Source organism: Mustela nigripes, chromosome 15 (assembly GCF_022355385.1).
Source record: "Mustela nigripes isolate SB6536 chromosome 15, MUSNIG.SB6536, whole genome shotgun sequence".
Lineage (NCBI taxonomy): Eukaryota > Metazoa > Chordata > Mammalia > Carnivora > Mustelidae > Mustela > Mustela nigripes.
The window spans coordinates 51,570,341-51,595,005 of NC_081571.1; the positions used below are offsets into that span (position 1 = coordinate 51,570,341).

At 40.8% G+C, this 24,665-nt stretch overlaps 1 protein-coding gene across 3 annotated transcripts in view; it reads right to left on the reverse strand.

Moving 5' to 3' along the window:
- The window catches only part of KLF12 (KLF transcription factor 12), a 429,124-nt gene that overhangs the window by 15,283 nt on the left and 389,176 nt on the right, over positions 1–24,665 (reverse strand). For all 3 annotated transcript variants that reach the window (XM_059378144.1, XM_059378145.1, XM_059378146.1), the window contains one exon: positions 8,022–8,179. In XM_059378144.1, coding sequence (XP_059234127.1) covers positions 8,022–8,179 — 158 coding nt within the window. The remainder of the gene's footprint in view (positions 1–8,021; positions 8,180–24,665) is intronic.

Here is a 24,665-nt window from a genome sequence, read left to right on the forward strand (position 1 = left end):
TCTGAGTTACCCAGGCACACCCAAATAAGGTTAACACTTTCCAAACCAAGTCAAGTGAAATATGCATGGCATCGGCACCTGCATGCAGATAATCATAAATCCCGGCTCAGCATGTTTCTACATGGTCACTCTCTAGGATAGGTTAAAATAACACCTCCACAAATGAAAACAAGTGCCACACATCCACAGCACTTTGCTTTTCATCCAGAGGATTCGGGTTCCTTTTTATTTATTTATTTATTTATTTTAAAATTTTTATTTATTTTTTTAAAAAATATTTTATTTATTTATTTGACAGAGGGAGATCATAGGAGATCACAAGTAGGCAGAGAGGCAGGCAGAGAGGGAGGAGGAAGCAGGCTCCCTGCCCAGCAGAGAGCCCGATGTGGGGTTGATCCCAGGACCCCGGGATCATGGCCTGAGCCGAAGGCAGAGGCTTAACGACTGAGCCACCCAGGCACCCCCAGGTTCTCTTTTAGAAAGGGCACTCCGGTGCTTGCTCGAGGGGGTAGGGGAGGCCCACCAGCCTCCCGCCAGCCCGCCAGACAGGGCCCATCCGCCCTTCCTGGCTTTCGCGCTCACCCGCGGCTCTCGGACACGCTGCACGTGGCGGCCAGGCCCCGGCTGTCTCCCCCACCGCATTCGGAATCCCTGCTGTCTTCACGGCGGACCCCTTCCTGTGCAGAGAGCCTCCCACCGAACGAGCACTCTACAGCTGCCTATTTAATCATTAATGCTTCTGGTCCTTGTCTTCTCACTGGCTTTCTAACAAAGTAAAATTTTAATAGACTCAGAAGAAAGACCAGTTCACATTAATGAAAAGCTTTCAAAATCGACCATTTAAAGTCCCTTGTTATGTTCTTATGTTCTGACTTCAAAAGGACCTGCATGACCGTCACTGAACAGGTACGGGCTGCCGGCTAGCCGACGGGGCAAGGCGGCTGGCGTGGAGAGGAGGCTGGCAGGTTCCTAGCGAACGTGTCTGAGACCCGGTGTCGTGACAACGGGACAGGTTCTAGAGAGCCTGGAGCTTGAATCCCAGCTCCACGGTTTGTGCACTGCACGAAAGAGGGTGAGTGCTCTAACCTTCCAGGGACTTCACAGAGGCGACTGAAATAGGTCAAGCGCTAAGAGAGCTGAGCTGAGCACTGTACCCGGGATCTGGCAGGTCCTCAGGAAATGTCAGCTCCCTCCCATCTGTGGTCTCCATGTCTGTTCACAGCATTTCTTACTCCTAAACCACACGTGCCAACATCTTCAAAGCCTCCCTCTTCCTACCCTCATGTCATCAGACGGTGGGCCTGTTGTTTCTACTGCGGCCGTGTTTCCCATATGGCTCCCTTCGTGCTGGGACACGGAGATACCCAAGAGCTCTAGGCTCATGGAGGCTTCTACCTGGCTGGGGAGGGAGGGTAGGTAGTCAGACAGCCTAACAGACCAGGGGACACTGAAACAATTTTGAACAATTAATAGAGTTTCTAAAAAAGTAGGAAGAAAGGAGGGCCCTAAGCAGGCCATTTCAGGTCAGGGGTAAAAATGAAAGACTGAACTCCATAGAGTTTAGCACATTTGGAGATTCATGCGTTTGTATGACTGAGGAAAGAGGGAAATTGGGATAGGGTCTGCAAAGGAGGTTTAACAGATGAACAGAAGTCAGATGAGAAGGGCTTTGCACCCAGAGTAGGAAGGTGTCCCCAGTCTCCTTAGCCATAACAGACAGCTCCGTGTTCTATTCTCATTTTGCTTCTACCTTTATTATACAGCTTTGCACTCTTGGCCTCTGTCATGACCGTTCATGTGAATCTTACCTAGTTTACTTATGGACCTCTTCACTGAAGATGGGGGCTTTGTCTCTTTTTGCCTTCTTCAAGAAAAAACCCAGCATGCCTTAGACATGGAAAATGCTCGAGAAGTGTGTGTCCTGTTAATTCTGTCTACACAGATTCAAATGGAAAACTGTCTTTTACTAAGTACTTTAAATATATTCCTTATAAGATTATGTGTATCATCATTTTGCCAAAATGATGATAAAGAGGACTTGTTTAGGCAACAGCTTTCGCTTCACCTTTTCTGAATTATAAAAATGTTAAATTAGTAGGGTCTGAAGTACAGAGATGACATGATTATAGCTACTTGTGATGAGTGAATACCAAATGAGGCACAATTTTTTGCCTTGAATCTACTGGTCGCAACAGCAACAACATATATCTGTATCAATATTCATATACACAATTTCAGTTGAACACCGAGTCCCTCCAATGGCTTAGTCACTGCATTTCCTGGGATATAAAACCGAGGCCTCCTGCAGTAATTATACCAAAGAGTGCTATGTTTATGTTCAAAGATAATAATGAAACAGAAAACCTGAGGTTCACAGAGTGAAGTAGCTTGTCTAAGTTTGCCCACCAGTTAGGGGCCAAGGACAGATTCAAACTCTCACCTGCTGCCTTCAAAGGTGGTTCTAGTCCTACTACAGTTTCCTGTTTCTCAGCAAGTAGCAGTATGCTCAGACTTACGAGTGGTTTGGCCAAGACTTACCAACAACTTGTTAGGAAAGGATTTTTTACCTGAAAAATTCAGTTTGCTCTTAAGTGATTAATTATCTTGGCATCGCTAAGCCTTATGCTTTATCTAACAACAAATCTAGACAGCAGGCCTGACACAGTTTTATACGAGTGAGTTATTTAATGAATGAAGACAGATGTGGGAGTAGGAGTAGCACCCCACCACCTGATCGAGCAACTACCAGACCTATGAAGAAAGGCCACTAAAATGCACAGCTGTCACAGAGCTCGTGAATTTCTTTGTAGGAATATCATCAAACCATTTCAGAATCTCACCCAGTTCAACATAATGTCAAATCAGAAGAAAGAAATGTAGGAATAGCAGTGAAAAGTGATGAGGCAAGTAAAAAAGTGAGAAGGCATGGAATCTGCAAGCATTTAGGATTGACGTGTGTGTCTGAATGTGTGTGTGTGTGTGTGTGTGTGTGTGTGCGTGCGCACGGGTGTGTTCCAAAGGCACCGTGATTATCTGATATTAATTACAAAGGCATCATTTCTCAAGGGAAGAGCTAAATCATACAGCATGTCCTTCATTTATAAAAGGTAGGGAAGGACACGTTTTAGAGACTTAAATCACAGGTGGTTAATAATTTTAAAGCATCCATATGAGTTAACGTATTTGAAGTGTAAAATTCAGATACGACTCACTTTTGATGAAGCCAGAGAGATAAGAAATGTGTTTGCTTGACAGTTACTAATTTTTAAAATTTAGGCATACATTACATAGGGATTAAAATGAATATTAGACAACACTGACTGAACAAGCCTCACGGATTTTTGGAGACCAGGGTATCAAGCTGGAATATAAAATGCTCCCAGAGTCATTCAAAACTGAATATTTTTCTATGTTAATTACTCCTTTAAAAATCTGGCTTTAAATTTATCTTTATATTTTCTTTTCTTTGTTCATCATTAAATGGCCATATTTCACAGGACACTGATCATTATGTCCTGGCCCCCATGCCACCAGAGAGCTCTCCTGGACTTTCAGACCCTCCCAGACAAAACCCAACAGCTGGTTGTTGTGCGCCATCTAGTGGCTACAGGAATCATTGATGCCTGAATGTTGCTTACTTGTTCTGCATTTTAGAAATACCGGGACACATATTTTTAGAAAATAAGAGAACTGTGAACAGCAATACCAGATTCATAAGACTATTTCCTCCTAAAATTGATATTTAAGTCATTTAATAAGCAATACAAATCTTAAAATGAAGTGAGGGAAATACACAGGACATGCTAGTTATGTGTAACAAAGGTTTAAATGACCATTAATTTAATTACAGTGTGTATGTACTTAAATAGACTGTACATTGCTCCATGTAGGGGAGACACAATTTATGCCAGTGAATAGGAACAATGTACCTGCTGACAACCATGGGTACAGGATTGGGGAGATACATATATTTTTTTCCTTTTTACCACGCCTTAAATAATTCACCATAGGCAAGTGTTAGTAAAGGTAGTTAAAAGTGTTTGCTCAAATCTTTACATTATTATCTAAACTGCATGGCCATGACAATACACTTAAATTATTTCCAAATTAAAACAAAATTATTTCCAAATTTAAAAAGGCACTCTTTCACACTTCTTCAACTATATTTAATTTACTGTGCAAATTCTAAAGAGATGATTGATCACATACTAATAAAGCACAAAAGGTCAAGTGGTAAAGGTAAAATTAACATGACTTTATCAAAGGAAATTTCTTACTGCTACTTGCTTACCTCCCATAGCGTGCGTACTTCTCATAAGTCATCTGTTATAATCCCAAGCTCTACATTCATTGTTATTGGTCACACAAAAATAACTTACTCAAAATGCCTGAAGCAAAGGTACGGCTGAGAACTTATTAAAAGCAAAGCAAGCCAACCTGAATCCCTCTACAACTAGTTTTGATTTCATTTTGAACAAAAAGTTGAGAAACCTTGCATAGAATTATAAATAGAAACACACCAGGGCTCACTTTGAACCAAGTTTCACTCATTATTTTTAAAAGGACTATTACTTTATAATTTAGGAGGATATGTCTTGCGGAGTAAATCTCTCTCTGTTAAGTGGATGAATGGATGTGGCATGTCTTGGTTTGGAGTAGGAATTTCACAAGGAATTTGCTGATGTAGTTGTGATACTGAGAAAGAAGGACTAAAGGTAGGATAGTTAGGTGGTTTTTTAGTTACTGGTTAACGAATTAGGACCCAGTTGGATAGAAGTCTTTGGGGTCACATCTCAGAGCCTTTTCCTTTAACCTGTCTTACTTAATACCTGGCAAAAATGGAAAAGCTGAAGGAGAGAGCTAAAATACTAAATGCAAGGTAGGCGGGGAGAGGTTTCAAAGTCATTTCAGCTTTTTAGAAGAACAGACCCAAGTCAACCAAATGGATGTAGACTCATTATTTCCCAGACTTGAAAGGGCATCCACAGCCCTCAGAAGACTGGCTCTGCTCTGTATCTCCCACAAAAGATCAGCCAGCCAGCAGTGAAACATGTCCAGTGAGAGGAAATGCACTACTCCCAAGGGAGGGGCAGGTCAACTATCAACGCAACATTGTGTGTTGAGGTTTAACAAAAAATCCGTATAGGTACAAGGGAGGAACAAGATGTAATCTTGGTAGTCTTTGATTTAGAGGACTTAACAGAGAGAGTCAACTGCTAGAGGACTTAATACTATTTTTACATTTTAAGAGGTGCCCATTCACAAGATCTCTCCCTTCAATTTGTGGTGTGAAAACTTGAAAAGACACAGTGACAAGTGGGACGATATCTAGAAAAAGATGGCTAAGACAACTGAGGGTACCTGATTTGGAGAAATGAAGATGCCAGTGGTTCATGCCGGGGAGGGGCACCAGGGCCAGGGAGTAACAGTGAGAGCTCTGGTTGAACAGGTAGTTGGGGCTGTTCCAGTCAACCTGAAGGTACTGGGAGCCAAACAAGGCCATAACAGGCCACTCGATATGGAGGAGATGAGGACTCTGCCCTCAGAAATTTCACCCAGCTTGTCTTGTGGAGGAGTGAGCTCACTCGTGTAGGAACAATACCTGACCAGGAGCCACCATTGCACAAAGGGGATAAAGACAGCTGCAACCATGGGTGTTGTGAGGGATCAAATAAAACAGAAGACATGTACGTGCGCAGAAAACAGCATCGCAGGGACTTGTTCCTTGTGAGCAATGACACCCAAGGGATTTCCGAAGTTGGGCAACAAAGTAGACTCTGTGGCGTATATGGTTGATGCGGACCCTAGGAGTCTATGATTTCATCTTATTAATAACCTAAGCTAATTAATGATGCTTCAACATTCAGAGTTTATACTGCTTTCAATGGTAATGCATGCATCACGTCTCCCCTACTTTCATTTTTATGTTAACTGACCTATAAGATACAATCCCGAATGTCCTGGGTTTGCTTTCCTCCTATCCACTATGCATCACTTGGATAATGGAACAGAGGTGTCTGTGTACAAATGAGGCTAACATGTATCTCAGAAAGTTCAAGAAATAACTCAAAACATACGAGGATTTACAGAAAAAAGCTTCCTGTTCCTTTATTTATTTATTTTTTAAACAGAAATGCTCCTATGAAAAGTAAGTCACGTGACCTGATCATACTGACGACTGTGATCGCTGTTCATTACCTACTGACAGGATGGAGCACGCTTCTTTGACCCTCATGTTTTTATACTCATTCTTGGTAAAGAAATGGTAAAGAAGTTGATTCAAAAATAGTGCCAGAGAGATAGATGAGAACCTCTCCTGGGGAGGCTCAGAATCAATGGAAAGGGCAAGAATCTGGAATTCAGCAGAAAAAGGAAAAGGACTGGGAGCAGGAATGAGAGATGAAGAGGCAGTTTGCACAACGCCTTGAATCGGGAGAGGTATTCGAAGTGTATGTTCTACGTTTGATGAGCAAAAGTAAACTCCAGATCCTGCAACGTGTTTTTGAGTTCAGACAAGCCTCCTACACCAGCATGGCATCACACACACACAAAGGATGCCTGCTCGATGTGCGGACTCACGGCGCAGTCTCTGCCCAGCAGCTTTAGAAACCGTCCAATGACATGACGAAGTAAGCGGCAAGGAACGCTGCCTCGCATGATTTTGCTACCTCGGCCAGGAAATGGTGTTCATAGTGGGATCATTTTAGTATATTTTGAGATGTAATACTATTCACAGATCTCAGCGGGAGTCTGTTCCACTTGAAGTTTCCAGGTGGAGGCAGATGCTGGCGTCTGGTGACCCTGGACTCAGCCGGCTTGTCCCGCAGCCCGTAGCTACCAGAAATTACCAGGAGTGTGTAGGAATGATTTTCCCTCTCCTATCTGCTCCCTTGAGCTCCACACATTTCAGTCACCACTTTTCCTAGAAAAGGTAGTGTAATTGTGGGGCTCTCTCCCTACCTTCAGTCTCTTCCCAGAGCCTCCCACTGGGGGCTCCCAACAGGACCCAGGAGCCAAGGAGGCTGGGGATGTGGGCTAAGGAACACATAAGGCACAGGACGGAAGGGGTGGGTAGGGGGCTAAGGCAAGAGTCACTAGGTTATTTCCTGGGTGGGTGGGCGGATGGATGGCGGGGGGTGGATGGTGACAAGAGTAAGTCGTGTGTAATCTCAATTTCTTTCTCTCTAAACTGAATATTATAAGTCCTCCCTCTCTATATAAAATACCAGTGAAAATCAAATGGAATCACATGAAAATATTTCTTACATTCCTTACAGAGATACACACACACACACACACACGCACACACACACACACACACACACACATATATATACATATATGTCAATTATATATATATATATATATATTTTTTTTTTGGTTCATTTGTTTGGTTATTTGGGGGAAGAGACCAAGGGGAGAAAAACATGATCTAAGTGGTGCTTAAAATGCTACATTTAGGGACGCCTGGGTGGCTCAGTCATTAAGCAGCTGCCTTTGGCTCAAGTCAGGATCCCAGGGTCTGGGATCGAGCCCCACATCAGGCTCCCCGCTCTGTGGGAAGCCTACTTCTCCCTCTCATTCCCCCTGCTTGTGTTGCCTCTCTTGCTGTGTCCCTCTCTGTCAAATAAATAAAATCTTAAAAAAAATATAATGTTACCTTTAAGAGGATAGGACAATTTTGCTCAGCGTTTTTCAGTGTGCTTTGCGGACAATGGTTAAGTGGCAACACTGACTATAAAAAAGGCTCCATCACTGAGTCCTACCACCGTAAAGGTCCTTAAGACATAGACGATGAACTTCACCATTGCTAAGGTCACTAAGACTTAAGTCTTTTTCAACTGAGACAGGGGAACACACTCCCCTCAGACCGGAAGTCAACATTAGACCACAGTATAAGGAGCGAGTATAAACCACATTCCTGGGCACTCAGGACCCGAAGTCGAACAGTGGACTTTCCCCGATGCCCCATCTCCCCCGCCCTCCGCCCCAGCCCAGCGAGGAACTGTGGGACAGCGTACCTGTATGTGTCCTTCGGTGAGCCTTCAGGTGAGAACTTTTTGTGTATACTTTGTTGCATCCCTCAAAATCACATCTGTGGATACGCCGTTTTCTGGAGTCTGGGGATTCAGACCGTCTCTGGCGTCTTGTGCTCTCAATACTAAACGGTGAGATTGAACTGGAGAAAGAAACAATGCGGTTAAACCGTGACCAGCACAGCGCTCCGTCTTCATGCTAGTGACAGGAGACCCCAGCCGTAGCCTGTCGCTTGCTACAGACTCAAGGCCCTACGGACACATTTCCGACCATCCCTTTCTTGGACATGGTTTATTTCTTAATCTCGAAGGCAGGCAGCTTGGCCTGCTTCTGAGAAAACACTCCTCCACAGACAAAGATATGCTTAAAACAACAAGATAGAAACAAAAACTCCAAAAAATCAGTGGTAAGTGAGGAGATCTTCCTTATCGAAAGAACAATCTGGAATCCTACTGAAGGACACAGAGAGTATTTTTGGAAGCTCAGCTACAGACAGACAAAATGAGGGCATTCCGTAAGTAACACGGGGGGTCTGAACTGCACGTGACAACATAGAAAATTGAGTAAAATCACAAGGTACATTTCAAAACAAGTGAGGTCAGGCTGAAAGAAATGACATCAGTACATCAATAACATGAGTCATGACAAGCTATTTCTGTTCAGTGAAATGCACCTGACATTTAGCTTTTCCAGTTGGTGGTTTTTCATGGTGAGGAATCAAGCACATTGTATTTAAAGATTAGCTGTACCACCACTATGAGAAAAAGTTTCAACTATGAAATTTGGCCCCGACTTGCACAGTGTTTAATCTTAATGCCACAGCAGAAAAACAGGATTAGTTGGTAACGTCAGGTAATTGATTAACATGTACCTCTTCAAACTTTAATCTCTTTTGATTGAGGTAGAAACGAAGCATATGACTAATCGTTTTCGGTTACCCACGAAGTTCTTTACTATGATCACAAAATATAACACAAACGCGATCATCCCTATTTCTAATGTAAAAAATTCACCACTGCTCATATTGGACATATTTTCTTCCAGCTTTTTCATGTGTTGATGTTTTTCAAAATTAAAGTTTATTAGTAAATTACCTCTTACAAAAACCTGAATGACTGAGCAAGAGTTCTTTGAAGAAAGTGACGTTTACGCTTCACTTAAGCCGATTACAGGTAAAGGGAAAACCCCACCCCCCATCCCTTCCTTCTCCTCCCACGGAAAACCTGTCATACATTTTCTTTAAATTCTTTCAATTCGTTCCAATTATCCTTACCTATACAAACCTACAGTCACAGAAGCTCCTAACAATGTTTTGTTCTTTAAGAGACATGTAGAGGGGCACCTGTGTGGCTCAGTGGGTTGGGGCTCTGCCTTTGGCTCAGGCCATGATCTCAGGGTTCTGGGATCGAGCCCTGCTCAGTGGAGAGCCTGCCCCCCCCCCCCCGCTTGCCTTTCTGCCTACTTGTGATTTCTCTCTCTCTCTGTCAAATAAATACATAATCTTTAAAAAAAGAGAGAGAGACATATAGATACCATCATATAGTTCCCATCCCTTTGTGGATTTCTTTACACTTGCCTTTTGCTCACTCACCATTAAGCACAGTTTATGCCAACACTGTCATTTATTTACTTCAAGTGCTATATCCACAACCCATCTATTCTAAGATGATTTTTTTTTCATATTTTGATGTCTCTAAAATCAGATGCTTCTTATACAACTTATGGCTTGTCATAGTTTAACTGGCATAAAATTATCTTTTTGTATTAGTAGTACATACAGCAGTGGTGCATTTTACAATATGTGTTACTTTTAACTTAGATCAGAGGTTGGTAAACTTCTTCTGTAAATGGCTAAATAGCAAATAGTTGGTTTTGACTTTGAGAGTCATGCAGTCTATGTCATAAATCAACTCTGCCCTTGTAACATGAAAGTAGCTATAGACAATATGTAAACCAGGAGTGTGGCTAAGGTTCTAATTAAACTTTATTCATAAAACATGGGTTGTATTTGGGGCCAGTGGTTGATGCATGACTTAGATGAAACATGGTAACAGTCCAGTGAATATTCAACTGAGAGTTTTAAAGTCTATTTCTTAAGCGATCGACATTTAGCTTATTTCTGAAACTTCACTGTAACATTGCTCCAGTGAACTTTTCTTCCCCCTCAATGTTTCCTTCTACATATGCGCCTTTTAAGTTTTCAATGTATCTTCTCACTTGTACAAATAACAGATTCAGCTGCCAAAGCTTTCTATTATTAGCTAAGACAAAATATAAGTGGTGTTTTTCTACTTGTGCCTTGAAGAGTTTATGACAAGATCTTTATTAGTAGAATGACAGAAAATACGGGATGGCTAAGCCACTTTTTCGAGCCTTCTTACGAATCAGTGTGGATTTGTGGTTTTCCACATAACTGACTCAGTTGTGGTAACTGGAGCCTATTGTGAAAAAGTCAAAATAGTGTGCCTGGCCCGCCCCACAAAGGAACAGCTTTGGTCGCTCCCGCCAAAGTATGCTCGGCCTAGGCTGGGTTTCTGGTGAACAAAACTGTACGTGTGGAGATAGGACAACAGCAGTTCATTTCTTGAATATCTAGTCATGAAAATAAACATGGATCTTGGTCCTTGGGGGCCTCAAAAATAGAGATTTCTGTGTCATGATATGTTTGACATCTTTTAAATCAAGAGAAAATGATATGGTATCTATTTCCTTCAAATTATAAATTCTATAATCAGAACGGTGTGTGTTGTGCAGTACTTTCTACAGACTAATAAGTATAAATATAGCTATGCGTAATCACATAATACGTTGTTTTGTCTGCAGTTTATTTTAGCTGTTTACTTTGCCTTGTATTTGTATATAGAGAGAAAGTAAAAAATAAATCTGAACTTAAAACCTAGTAAGTACTAAGCAGGTCTTTAAGGGAACAAGGAAGTGAGGCTGCTCTATGGTCCCTCTAACACGGAGCCATTTGGCAGATGGCTAAGGAAGGTTAAGGCCACGGAACGGCATGATAGTACTTCACCAAGACTCCTGAATTTACACCGAAAGAAAGACATGTTAGGGTACGGCCTTAATGCTATAAAACTTCACACATTGACTTTCTTCATTTTAAAGTAATATATTTTAGGATACTATGAAGAACCACTCCCTCAAGGTATCTATGCAATAAACATTTTTAAAAAATTAAAAATGTAAGTACCATGGACAGCCACACCCAACAGAGCTAGCTTGGGTAAAGTTTTTCCCTGGCTCCCCTTTTAAAACGGTAGAGGTATCCTCAGAAGATGCTGAAGAACCTTTGGCCAGGCTGTGCCTTTCAGAAGCACTTATTTGATCTTTGCAGAAATGTAATAAGAGGTGGGCTGAGGTAGACAGAGAACAAAATGGCGGAAGAACCTAAAGAACACAGGAAGATGGGTGGACACTCCAACTCCGTGCAGGACTGCCGCTATGTTGGGGGTCCACGCAAGAACCCACAGATGGCAGGCACTGGAGGGGGAAGACAATCAATCAATGGTGGGGGTTTGGTCAACCCAAGTTCATGGCAGTCAAGGTACTGGGGCCAAGCATCTCTGGAGCCTAGAACACTATGGGCATTCCAGCAATGTTTGCTAAATTGAATGAATGAATGAATGAATGAGTGTAGTAAGTCAAGTATTCCTAATTTTTAATTTAATATTATCAATCAAGTAATTAATCACTCATTGGTTAGTTAATCCTTACTAGGATTCTTTTATTGCAAGTCTTCAGATAATGGTCACTCAATTCTTCGCTCTTACTCTCATTTCCCTAAACTTCATACTTTAAATACTATATAAAAGGTGGCTACTAAGTATCAGAGAGTCTGGGTAACCATTAAAACCACATACACATAAGTGTCTCAGTTCTTTGCCCTAAATTCCAGAGGACAGCATTCTAAAGCATTCCTTACAATTATAATTCTCAGGGGAAGGCCACTGAGATCCCTCAGAACGTGTAGAGGATGCCAGTGAGTGAATAAAAATCCTCCCTTTGATCCCAGCAAGCATGTGTTGAGCAGGAGAGGGTGAAGAGTGATCTTACTCTTGCGATCTCCTCCTGGCCCATCTCACTCCAAGGCCCACACGCGTGGGCATTCAGGAACAGAACAGCTATCATTGCTCTCCGGGTGCGTCTATTCTGCCCTTTCTATGTTCTCTGAGCAACGTGCCCTTCGCTCAGATGGCCCTTCAGGTATCCCCAAATAACATGCAAACCGGTTCTGTGCTTTCAAAGCTGGTCTTGTTCCAAAGGTGGAAACGCCGCATGTACCAACATAGGATTCTTCCAATAATCCTTCACAGTGAGCTGACAGGATGAAAATGGGAGGGCCACCTCCACCGCCAATGTGAAGGCATCTGCACGGTTCACAAGAACAATAACTAAAGGCCCACTCTCTTCCCCAGAAGGTTAGACCATTTGGAGTAGTGAATGAGCGCCAGAGGGGGTCTCCTAGGCACTGCATTGTAATAATGAGATCTAGAGAGAACAAATGAGTGAATCATGACTTCAGTTGCACAACAGTCCCGCTTGGAATGGCAAGTTAAATTAGAATTAAACCCAGAGAGGCTGGAGAAGTCACATCCAGGAACAGCTCTATTAAAATAGAAGGCACTACATGGCTGCCATGAATGAAATTAAGGTTAACTGTAATCAGCAGGTAATAAAAGACCATTTGTCACATGTGACCTCAGTGTGATGAGATGCCCTTCAATGAAATTGAAGTTTCTATAGGTGCTTAAAAAAAAAAAAAAAAAAAAACCAGGACATTCTTCTCAGGCGGAAAAGAGAAAGAGGACATGCATATCCCAAATTTTCAAACAAGAGCAGAAAACAGTGGAATAGCGGGTGGTTTCACAAGTTCACAGGTTCACCCTCAACTGGGAGGAGCAGGCTGCAGATAACGTGATGGCTGACAGTTACGGAAGGCCGAGCACACACAGGCTGGGCTCTAAATGCTTTCAACTTCAAAGCAACTCTGCGAGGTCGAGGTGATTGGTGTCCCTCGCTTAAAGATGGGGAAACCGAGGCAGACAAGTGGAGTGGGAGGGTAAGACAAAGTGGGCGGCCACCCTACACCCGGATTCGAACCCAAGCGGCAGACTCTAGGACCCAATCTTAGTTATTACTTCCTACGGACTCAGATTCAGGTTAATATCATCCAGCACAAGAGAAAACAGGAGGGGCTCCTGGGTGGCTCAGTGGGTTAAGCCTCTGCCCACAGCTCAGGTCATGAACTCAGGGTCCTGGGATCGAGCCCCACATTGGGCTCTCTGCTCAGCGGGGAGCCTGTTTCCCCCCTCTCTGCCTGCCTCTCTGCCTACCTGTGATCTCTGCCAAATAAATAAATAAAAACTTAAAAAAAAATTGGTAAAACAGGAAAATGCAACAACATAATCTGTGTCATTTAAAGTTTCCCCCTCATTCAAGGATAGGAAAAAAAAAAAGGGCAAAAACATAAAAGCATTCTTACATGGAGTCTGCTATAATAAAGTGTATACTTCTTTCTTGAGAATTTTAAGGTAAACAGCTTTATAAATGCTGCCAGTCGAGGCAATCAGTATCATTATTTACTATTAATCTACCTAAGAAAACACTTGCCTGAGTTGCTGTGAAAAAAATATTTATTGCCAAGGTCATGTTTTTAGAAGGCTGAATCTTCCAGTGGAAGCCGATTCTGTCTTCCTTGACCAGCACCGCCACAGAACTAGGTCTTCCCCTGCCATTCCTGTTTATTAACCATGATACCGAAAATGATTTTCAATCAGCTGCATGCCAGTTACCTTAAGGGAAGGGGGGAACGTTCAGTCTTAAAAATCTACTTTGTACCGTTTTCGAACGTTTGTCTTCAAATTATTTTGAATTGGACAGAACATAGTACTTACTGGAATTGTAAATTACTTTCTGCCACAGGATACATGTAAGAACGAACTACTTCCTTGTTAGCAAATCAAACACCATGTTGGGAATGAAATATCGAGGCCAGAAGCCAGAAAAGAAGTTGATGAGACTTTCAGTTAACCGAGGCATTACAGAAATCTTGGTCAAAGAGCTTCTGTTTGCTTGCACAAGCTAGACATTTGCATTTTTTTCTTTTTCTTTCTTCCCCACTTCCTTTCTTCTTCTTCTTTTTTTTTCTTTTGCAGGCTTTCTCTCAGCCAGTAGATGGCTCTCAGCAGCAGCAATCTTTGTATTAAATCTTGCCACATGATAACCGATTCTGTCTAGCTGCTATCAAACCACATCAGTGTCTTTCCTAGGATATTAACTGGGGAAAAGGTGCTATTTAGATACACTCCCTAATTCCCAGAAGCTACACCTTAAGGCAGCACAGGTTTACCAGCGTGAAGAAATCTTTCCTTCCCCCTCTTTTCTCTTGCCACCTACGGTTTCCTATGGAAAACTACTTCTGATAACAGATTGAAATTGTCAGATCAGCAGTTGCCATCCTTTCCAGAAGCTGTGATGAAGGCATCAGACCACTTCACGTTCAAATCTGGATTCAATAAAAATATGCCACTTTCACAAACTGTAAATCAAGAGTAATACATTCACTAAAACAGGTCAACAAGCTCAATCTTACCATATATTCAACTAGATTTTGGCACTTTTTTTTCATACGAACAGAATATGTCCAAAATGTAGTTCTAATTATTGTTTTGTGTTAATAAGGAAAATTTCCTGCTAATTACAGATAATAGGTTTCTGGATGAGCTTTTTGGGGGTGGGTAGACAGACTCAGTGTATCACAGTTTTTACTTAAATATAGCAGCTGCCACTAAGTGTTCTTCATCACTTGCTAGACCATTAAAATACTCAAAACTGCTACAAGCTTATCTTTCTGCTCTTTTTTTTTTATTCACGGTAGTTTAGCCAGTAAGTTCAGAAGCTGCAATAACAAAATTCTTAAAGATAAAATGGAGGAAAAAATGAACCTTTAATGGCATTAGCTGTGATTGGTTTTATTTTCATACTTATGATGAATTCAGATTACAAGCCGAGAGGAGCTAGTGTGTTAACAGAAGAGATCCATTTTCGATAAATAGTATCTACTCAAAATAGTTACTTTGGGGGAACAAAGCATGACTTGCAAAGACTTTACCCCATAAAATCAATCCATAATACAAGTTGAAACAAGTGTGGATTTCCGAATTACTCTCGACACTCAACACTGAACAGAAGACACATCACGTACTGAAATGTTCAGATGAACTTGCTGCAGAATTTCTTCAGAAAACAATGGGGTTTAAATTATGTTTTATGCCATGAGGTGTAGCTGGATGGATCATTTGAATCTTCCATTTACTAAGTTATTATTTTAATCTGAATTTTTAAAACATTTTTATTCTAGTTCTTAACATAAAAAGTGTTACTGGTTTCAGAACCAATGGTTCTGAAAGTGATTCATCAGTCAGTGTTCCATCAGTCTTATGTAATAGCCATTACATCATGTGCACCCCTTAATGTCCATCACCCAGTTACCCATCCCCCACTCTCTGCCCTGCAGCAGTATTTTCATCTGAATTGAAGACAGGCCCTGTCCTCAGTTTGCCTTGAGCCCTACCACTCGAGGTTGCCTTGAAAAGAGTTGCACTTTCCATTTATTTTACTGGTGCAGCCCTTGAACCCATTTGATCTGGAGATCCCCTAGAACCGTGCTAAGTTAAAAAAATAAGTTCTAGCTATTTAACTGAAGAGAAACCTTGAACTCCTCAAGAATGCAGATATAATCTTCGGCGTTCCCCCCCCTGAAGCGGGCACAGCAACTGATGCTTGAAAGGGTGAAGGGAAAGGAAGGAAGGAGTTTGGGGAGCACAGTCAACCCTGGGAAGACTTTACTGAAATGTTGACACTGGAGTCTCACCATAAAGGAGTTAGTTTTTCTCTATCAGAAGGATCTTATTATCAGGCAGATTCACTAACAAGATAGCCTTATGGAGGTCCCCCAGGTAAGTGCAGTCTAGATAAAACTCTTGTGTTTTATTTTTATAAAATTTTCAAGATTTTTACTTATTTGAGAGAGAGAAAGCGGGCAGGCATGAACGGGATGGGGAGAGAGGCAGAGGGAGAAGCAGGCTTGCCGCTGAGCAGGATACGGGGCTCCATCCCAGGACCCTGGGATCATGACCTGAGCTGAAGGCAGACGCTTAACCGACTGAGCCACCCAGGCATCCCTAAAACTCTGTGTCTTAAATACTAAAATATATCTAAAATGTTTCAAATATACAGTTCTTGTGAGATATTATAATGCAACCATAAATAAGCTTTTGAAGTGACCACCAAAACAGGCCTCCATCTATTTTATGCTGATCATTAACCAGGTCTATGTTACTCTAGAGATTTCTTTTATTAACACTGAAATTATATCAGTTAACTATCTGGTACTTAAGCTTACATAAATTATTGAAACAGTTTTTATTGCTCGTAGGGGATATGTAAATAACAAGACCGAGTAGGTTTCATTGGTAATGTTGCACTTGAGTTTTTGTTGGCCAGTAAGGCTGTCTGGTGTCACAAACAGGCATTTCTCCTAACATCAAAATAGGATGTGCTTGAATTCTGGAGAAAAACAAAAATCTTCCCATTTAATGGAAGCAACATTTTACTTTTTAATTTTCTCTCCTGAAAACTTTCATCTTCAAATACTCTCCCAAATTAATGATGAAAAAATAAGAAAGTATATGAAGGTGACCCACATTCATATTTGAAAGACATTTGGAACATGAGGAAACAGGCTCAGCAGGTTGATGAATTATCACATCACAGCCACACAGCTAAAGACTGGCAGAGTTGGAACCAGATGCCCAGCTTCCTAACATCTCAGGCTAGGACTTTTCTACTCTCCAACAAGGTTGTGGAAAGATCTGTGTCTAACTTTTACTTAGTATGTAGGAAAATCTGCTTGGCAACACTGATATTCTTTTTTTTTTTTTTTCCCCCTTACCAAATAGACTAAAATTCCTATCCTATTTACTTTTTTTGCTTTGGCTGCCAGGAAACTCAACCACAACAGCCTAGGATTTGGTGTGTTTATTTTCTACCTTAATTGTGCAACCCCAACCCTGAACTATATAGTTTAAATTTTATATAGTACTTTTAAATGTGTCTCATAAATTTCTTTCTGCACTAGGTGGACTATTTAAGTTAAACAAGGAAAACAAAAGGGCACTATGGACTTAAAAACAGAGAAAAACATGTTGAAATTTGAATCGGGGTTTTAATATGCAGAACCCTAAAGTTTCATGATCAATAAGCTCATATTATTAAGAAAAAAAGAAAATGAGAATCTTACTTTTTGTTGCTATTCTGATAGAATACAGCAGAGACCATAATCTAAAAATCTAGCTTTGAATTATAACTTATAAGCAATGGTATTTTAGACATTTAATCTCTTTGATTTTCAGATGCCCATAATTCAAATGTGGAGCTGTCAGAACAATTAGCCAAGAGTCATGTAAACCTAACTCAACATCTAGTACATCTTTAATACTTCTTTTTTTTTTTTTAAAGATTTTTTTTTTTTATTTATCTGACAGAGATCACAAGTAGGCAGAGAGGCAGGCAGAGAGAGAGGAGGAAGCAGGCTACCTGCAGAGCAGAAAGCCCGATGTGGGGCTCGATCCCAGGACCCCGGGATCATGACCTGAGCCGAAGGCAGAGGCTTAACCCACTGAGCCACCCAGGCGCCCCCATCTTTAATACTTCTTAACCTTGGGCTCCTTCTTCCTTTTTTGGTTAATAACTTTACGATTTAATTCACATAACCTGTAAACTGTACAATTCAGTCGCATTCCTTACATTTGCAATGATATGGAACCAGAACCTCTGCCTAGTTCTGGAATATTCTCATCACCCCAAAAGGAAATGCCATACTCATGAGCAATCACACCACCTTCCCCTACCCCCAGTCCCTGGTGACAACTAATTTATTTTCATCTCTATAGATTTGTCTGTTCTGCACATTCAGTAGGAATAGAATCATGCAGCATGTGGCTTTCTGTGTGTGGCTTCTGTCCTAAATTTAGCATAAAGTTTTCAAGGTTCACCCTTATGGTAGCTATATATATCAATACTTCATACTTCATTCCTTTTCATAGCTGAATAATATTCCATCCTAAAGATCACACTTCCTATTAGCTGATGAGCTTTTCAGCTATTATGAATAGTGCTACTACGAACATCTGAACATTTGTACAGGTTCTCACGTGAAGGTGTTATTAATTCTCTTAGGTATGTATCTAGCGGCAGAATTACTATGCTAGATTATATAGTAATTCTAGTTTAATATTCTAAGAAATTTACAAACTGTTTTTCAAAGTGACTACACCATTTTGTAACTAATTTCACCAGCACTGAAAATTGTACTATCTCTTCATCCTCACCAAACATTGTATCTGTCTTCTACACTTTAGCCTTCCCGGTGTGTGTATCTCATTGTGGTTTAGCTTTGCAATTTCCCTAATGACTAATGAAGTTGAGCATCTTTTCATGGGCTCATAGACTGTCGATCTTCTCTGGAGATAAGTCTATTCAAATACTTCACCTATTTTAAAATTGTGGGTTTTTTTGTTTGTTTGTCTTTGTTTTTATTGTTGTTAGATTTCTGTCTATTCGAGGATCCAAGTCTCCTAACAAATATATGATTTGCAAGTATTTTCTCCCCAATCTGTGGACTGTCTTTTCACTCAATCTCTTGCACATATGTGCTGATGATGAAATATCATTTGCACTGTTGGTATTTTTTTATTAGGCTTTTTCCAACTGAGAAAATCAGTAAGACGAGAGAGCTTAATTTAGTAATAGTCGGCTGTATAGGTATTTTTCATCTTAACAATGTTGATTCAATAAAATAAAACAAGAGGGGTGTCTGGCTGGCTCAGTTGGAAGAACATATGACTCTTGATCTCAGGGTTGTGAGTTCAAGCCACACGTCGGGTGTAGAAGTTACTCAAAAAAATAAAACTGAGAAATAAGCTGAGGGTTTTGGAGGGGAGGGGAATGGGGGGGGGGTTGGGTGAGCTGGTGGTGGGTATTATGGAGGACACATATTGCATGGAGCACTGGGTGTCGTGCACAAACAATGAATGCTGAAAAACTGAAAAGAAATAAAATAAAATGGAAAAAATATTTAAAAGCCAAAAAATATTTTCTGTGAGTTCCCCCTAGCAAAGCAAGTGGGCATCAAAGGCATCCTCTAGGAGTTTTATAATCTGGTGAGGTGTAAGACTTGGATATTTATCTAGCTCAAGCAGGTGAAGAAGACGCAGACCCCTGCCGGCTGGAGGACCTGCCCAAGTCTAGCCTCCACCCTGTAAAGATGGATGTGGATTTCTGGGAGGCTTATATTTTCAGGGCTACCTCGTACGCTAGCATTTCTCCTGATGCTAGAAACAGGACATTCTTCAATCTTCACATCAGGAACAACCACATAAACTCACCTGAGTGTTTAAAATCCCTTTCACTATAGATGTCCAGAGGCTCCTGGAGCTTTGGCTTTCTATTCCTAGTGTTCTCTAGATTTGCAGAATGCCTTGGGCTACCTCTGTGAGGCTCACTGGTCCCATCCAGCCTCAGGCAATCCTTCCTCTCCCTGGTCCTCTTACTCCCTCCTCTTTTTTCTGGTTGCTGCTCCCACCCTCCATCTCATCTTTATTCAAGAGAAAAACAACACATTCCTTCCCTTTGTGAAGGCAGAGCAGCTTTCTCCTACAGAAAGCCTTGGGGGCTACTGTTTTAGACAAGTCTGTGGTTGGGAGGTAGGTGTGGGCTTTAGCTTCCAGTCCACCTCCAAGCATTTCTAAGGACACATTTTCCACACCAAGAGAGTTTTGTTCTGGAGGAACTTGGTGACAGCTGTTAAGATAATAAACATTTCTCCAACTTATTATGTATGCAAATCATAATTACACAAGCCGTAAAAATGATATGTGGTAAAGAGAGGAATAATTAAGTACTATGGGATTAAAGGGAGAGAGCATTTAATTCTGGTTGAGATCAGGACAAGCTTAATGTAGGATACCAACAAGTGGGTCTTGAAGAATCGTGAGGCACGGCCATGTAAGCGGTAAGGAGGAAGCAGACGAGAAGATGACAATGGGCTAGGTACCAACGACTTTGTTCCTTTATAGAGAACATACTTCATAAATCCTAGAATAATCAGGATTTTTTTTTTTTAGGAGAATTCTGGCTTATGAAAAGATTTATTGGTGAGGAAGTGATTAAAAGTCAAGAGAACATTTATTACCATGACCCAAGAAGTAGATTCTTCTTGAACCAAACTAGTGTCTTTAAATCTGAATCAGAGAGGACCGACTCCCAGGCATTCCAGAAGTAGCTCTGTCGGTTGGTGACTGGTTGGATAATAGCAGATAAGAGAGAGGAAGGAATGAAAGGTGGCCCCAGCGTCTTAGCCTGGGTGACCAAGATAATAGCAATGTCATTAACCAGCCTACCTAGAGACCAAAGGAAGAGTGGCAAAATAGGAAAAGGTATGATTAAAATTAATCTGCATATAAACAATAGATTTACTTTGAAAAGACAATAGAGTGGCATTTTCTTTTCATTTCCTAGGCCAGTCATAATTTAACAGGGTAGTAGAAACTAGGTAATAAAGAAGTATTTTCAGGGATAACTTGAATGGATTTCATAAAAGAAAGCTTATAAAACAAACTTAATGGTAATGGAATTTCATTAAGTGCTGTCCAATCTGTAATTCTAAAGGCCAGGTACTTTGTAGAGAAAATTAGACTAAAAGATGCACAGTTTTTGTTTATTCAGTCAATTAACATTCATTAAATGTGTTTGGGGATATTACTAAGTTTATAGTTGGCAGTTTACATACTTGATGACCGAGGTGATTGCTTTTCTGATTGGTTTTAATTATAGGAGTTTGTTTTTCAGGACCTCAAAGAGATCCACTTAAGTAGAGGGGAGGACAAGGATGAAAGAAACCCTTTTGGAAGCTCTTGTTACCGCCTCAGGCAGTTTGCTGAATGTTTTACGTATTAGAACAGCTTGAAAAGTGAGTGGACTGAAAGACAAGAGTTCAGAACTACCAGGTTAAGAATCTTGCTGATGAATTTTTAGCTGCGTCTTAGAAAAACTTATTAGCTTCCCTAAACGTTGGCTTCTTTTTCTATAAAACAGTCATACCTAACTTGCAGGGTTTTAAGAAGGATTAGGGTTATAAAAATGAAACACTGCATATAAACGGGTAGATACTCAGGAAGGCACTGAGGTTACTGTTGTGTCGCTTTGTGCTGACCTCGATTATAACCCCATTTTACAGATGAGGAATCTGGGAGTCAGTCACGCTAAGTGACTCACCTGAGAGCACCAAAGGGAATCGGATGATGCCTTTTCTTTAGTAATTGTTCTCCCAAGCACTTAAAAACACTGCCTGGCAGAGGAGGTGCTCCATAGAAATTTGTGGACTATTCATGAAAAGTATCTCCCATCTATGTTCCTCCCCTTCTCTTCGTTTCTGGATGCTGGAGGCTCCCTGAGCTCAGTCCTCTGGCCACTTCTTTTTGCTGTTTCAACTCTCCTTGGTGAGCGTGTCCCTTCCCATGACTTGTACAGGTGGCTCCATATACCATGTTTTTGCATCAAACCCATTTTTATTTCGATGGCCCCTTCTCCCTGAGCTCCAGACTCACGTATCTTTTGACCTTGCGCTCAGACGTCAAACAGACACCTCTAACAAGGTAAAAGCAGAACACATGATATTCTCCCTCGAAATAGCTCCTTCCCCGGTTTTCTCAACCACAGAAAACTGACTACTCTCCTGGGGGCTCATTCTCTCCCACCTACAACAATCTGTCCATAGGGCCCTACTGGCTCCACTTTCAAAATATATCCCAGACTTGACTGTTTCTCATTATCCTCGCCGCCATTTTTACCTCTTACCTGGCTTCCTGCTACAGCATCTAATCAGAATCCTTGTCCTTTCCACACCTTTTCCCCTTCTCCCACAGTCTCTTTGTTTATTATGGTAAATATACGTATCCTAAGTTTACCCTTGTAACCATTTTTAAGTGTGTGTTTCAGTGGCATTAAGTATATTCACATTATACAAGCCATAAAGACTGTATAGAAGAGTAACAAAGTACTAGGGAGGAATGGGAGAGTGAACGCGCTCTAGGAAATAGTAAACACGACAGGGAGAGTCATCAGGGAAGCTTATTGTAGGATGTGGACCAGGAGGTCTTGGAGAGTACAGATAAGCAGCCATGTGAGTGGTAAAGACAAAGCTAAAGAGGACAACCTGGCCCAAGTACCATCAACTTGGAATGTTCCTTTACCAAGAACTGCATTTTGTAGGTCCTGGAAATATCAGGACTTCTGTTTTGTTTTAGAAAGAAAATTCTGGCTTATGAATGTAGAATTCATTAGTGAGGAAGCCATTAATGTCCATGATGACCCACAGTGTTAGCCGGGTGTGGCCTTAAGAGGTGGCAGCTCCTGCCTTTCCAAAGCCATCCTGAATATCCCACTAAGCACACATTCATCAAGTTGGCTGGTCTCCATTCCTGAAGCCCAATTAATTGAAAAATTTTAGCTGTCCCAACATTCCCCTGGTTCCTTCATTCAAGGACTTTTCTTCCAGGCATCAAAGCCTACATATCATAACTCATTTATAGGGGAAACAGATGTGCAGTTTGAGAACTGTTGTAGACTAGTGACATTAATTAAGGATATTGTTTCCAGAAAGCTTAGAGTTTCTGTGAATTATAGTCTATTTCTCCCAACTCAGAGAGTTCATTATCAATATAATAAATATTTGATTCTTCCAGCTGCCAAAAGAAGCCATAGTACTTTAAGACTATCTGTCTGTCTCCAAGAGAAAATAAAATGATTCACACATTTAAAAAGTCAGCATTTTATGATCTTCCCCATTACCTCATTAGCTCATAATTTCCACACGTTTATACAGTTTCAGGTGATGGGGCTACATGTGAAGGATCATATTGTCAAGCAGAAACATGACATATTAGCAAGCATTTGTTAGAGGTAGTGGGCAACTTTCCACAAGATGTATAGCATGGCTTCTGTAGAATAACACAGACGATAGTTGTTGGATGGGTTGCTGCCATGAAGGATTAATGGGATCTGTTGTGATCCACTGTTCAAACATGCCCAACATCCTCAGGGCAAGTTCAGGGGCATTCACAAAGCAGGTATGCAGAAAAATGAAGTGCTGATGTTTTTTATGAAGAAAGAGGGACCAAAACATTAGTGCTTCCCAGTGGAAAATTACATACAAATAAATACACTCTAGCACAGGGGCACCTGGGTGCCTCAACTCAGGTCTTGATCTCAGGGTCATGAGTTCAAGTCCTGCGCTGGGCACCATCCTGGGTGTGGAGCCTACTTTAAAATATCTGTATCTACACACACACACACACACATGTATATATCATAATTTCCATCTTTCATTCAAAAAAACTTAGAGCAATAAATGAAACATTTTTTGATCTGCCATTCTCTTTTATTATATACTAACCTCTAAAAAGAAATCGGTGACTTAAAAATAGATTGATGACAATTAAAAAAATAAATTGACGACTCACTGATTCCTGAGATTTCATCCCCTGTTTGCCTTCCAGTCAATACAATGCATTTCTTTTTCTTTGGTCTTCTAGCTAGACTACCTGAGAGCAACTTCTGAGGCCCTTCAAAAAGCTGAGGGGTTCATAAGCCTAACAAATCACCCAGAAGCTTAATGCATTCAACGTGTTTGTTACTGGCAATGACACAGAAGGATTAAGTATGAGTTATCAGAAAACATCTGTGAATCAGACATAAAGTTCATACTAATTACCACTTCAATTTTTCTTGTTTATTGGGTAATTAAAGCACACTTTAATATAGAATAGCAAGGCTTTGACTTTTTCTAATTCTGTCCATGAATATTATGCATTTGTGAAAATATATGAAACTGTCTCATTTAGCTTTATCTGAAACCCATTTTTTTTTTAAAGCAAGAAGATTAAAGAATATGTATAGTGGAACTAATTAAGCAACTTCTTTGGAAAAACTTCTGTGTGAATTTCTCAGAATTTGACTAAATTGGCCAAATGTACTTTGGGATTAATAAACGACTGTGAACCAGTGACACCAAAATATCTGAGAATTACAATTGGTGGATGTGAGAAATCATTATTAAAATCAAGATTACTGAACTTACGTAAATCTACTTCACTCAGCGTGCATTTTTTTAAATGTTCACTTTAGATCCATTTTTCCATGTTTGTGGTGTGTGCGTGTGTGTGCGTGTGTGTGTGTGTGTGTGTAAAATAGACAAGTAGAAAAAGATATTGTCTCTGACTTTTATAACTTAAAATCTGGGTGAGTCAATGTGTATTATGTTTGTGAAAAAACAGCAACAACAAAAGTAGTCCACGGACCAAGTGTGAGAAACCGTGGAGGGATTCCGACAGCGTCTACGAGAGCCGAGGGATACAAGGAGAGTGTACCATCGCCCTGAAAGGGGTGTATACATAGTTGACAGGCTATGAAGGATAAGGACCTTGGTAAACACAGCCACAATGGTTTTCATACCCCTTCCATTTATGTGATTATTACCTTTTAAAAAAAGATTATTT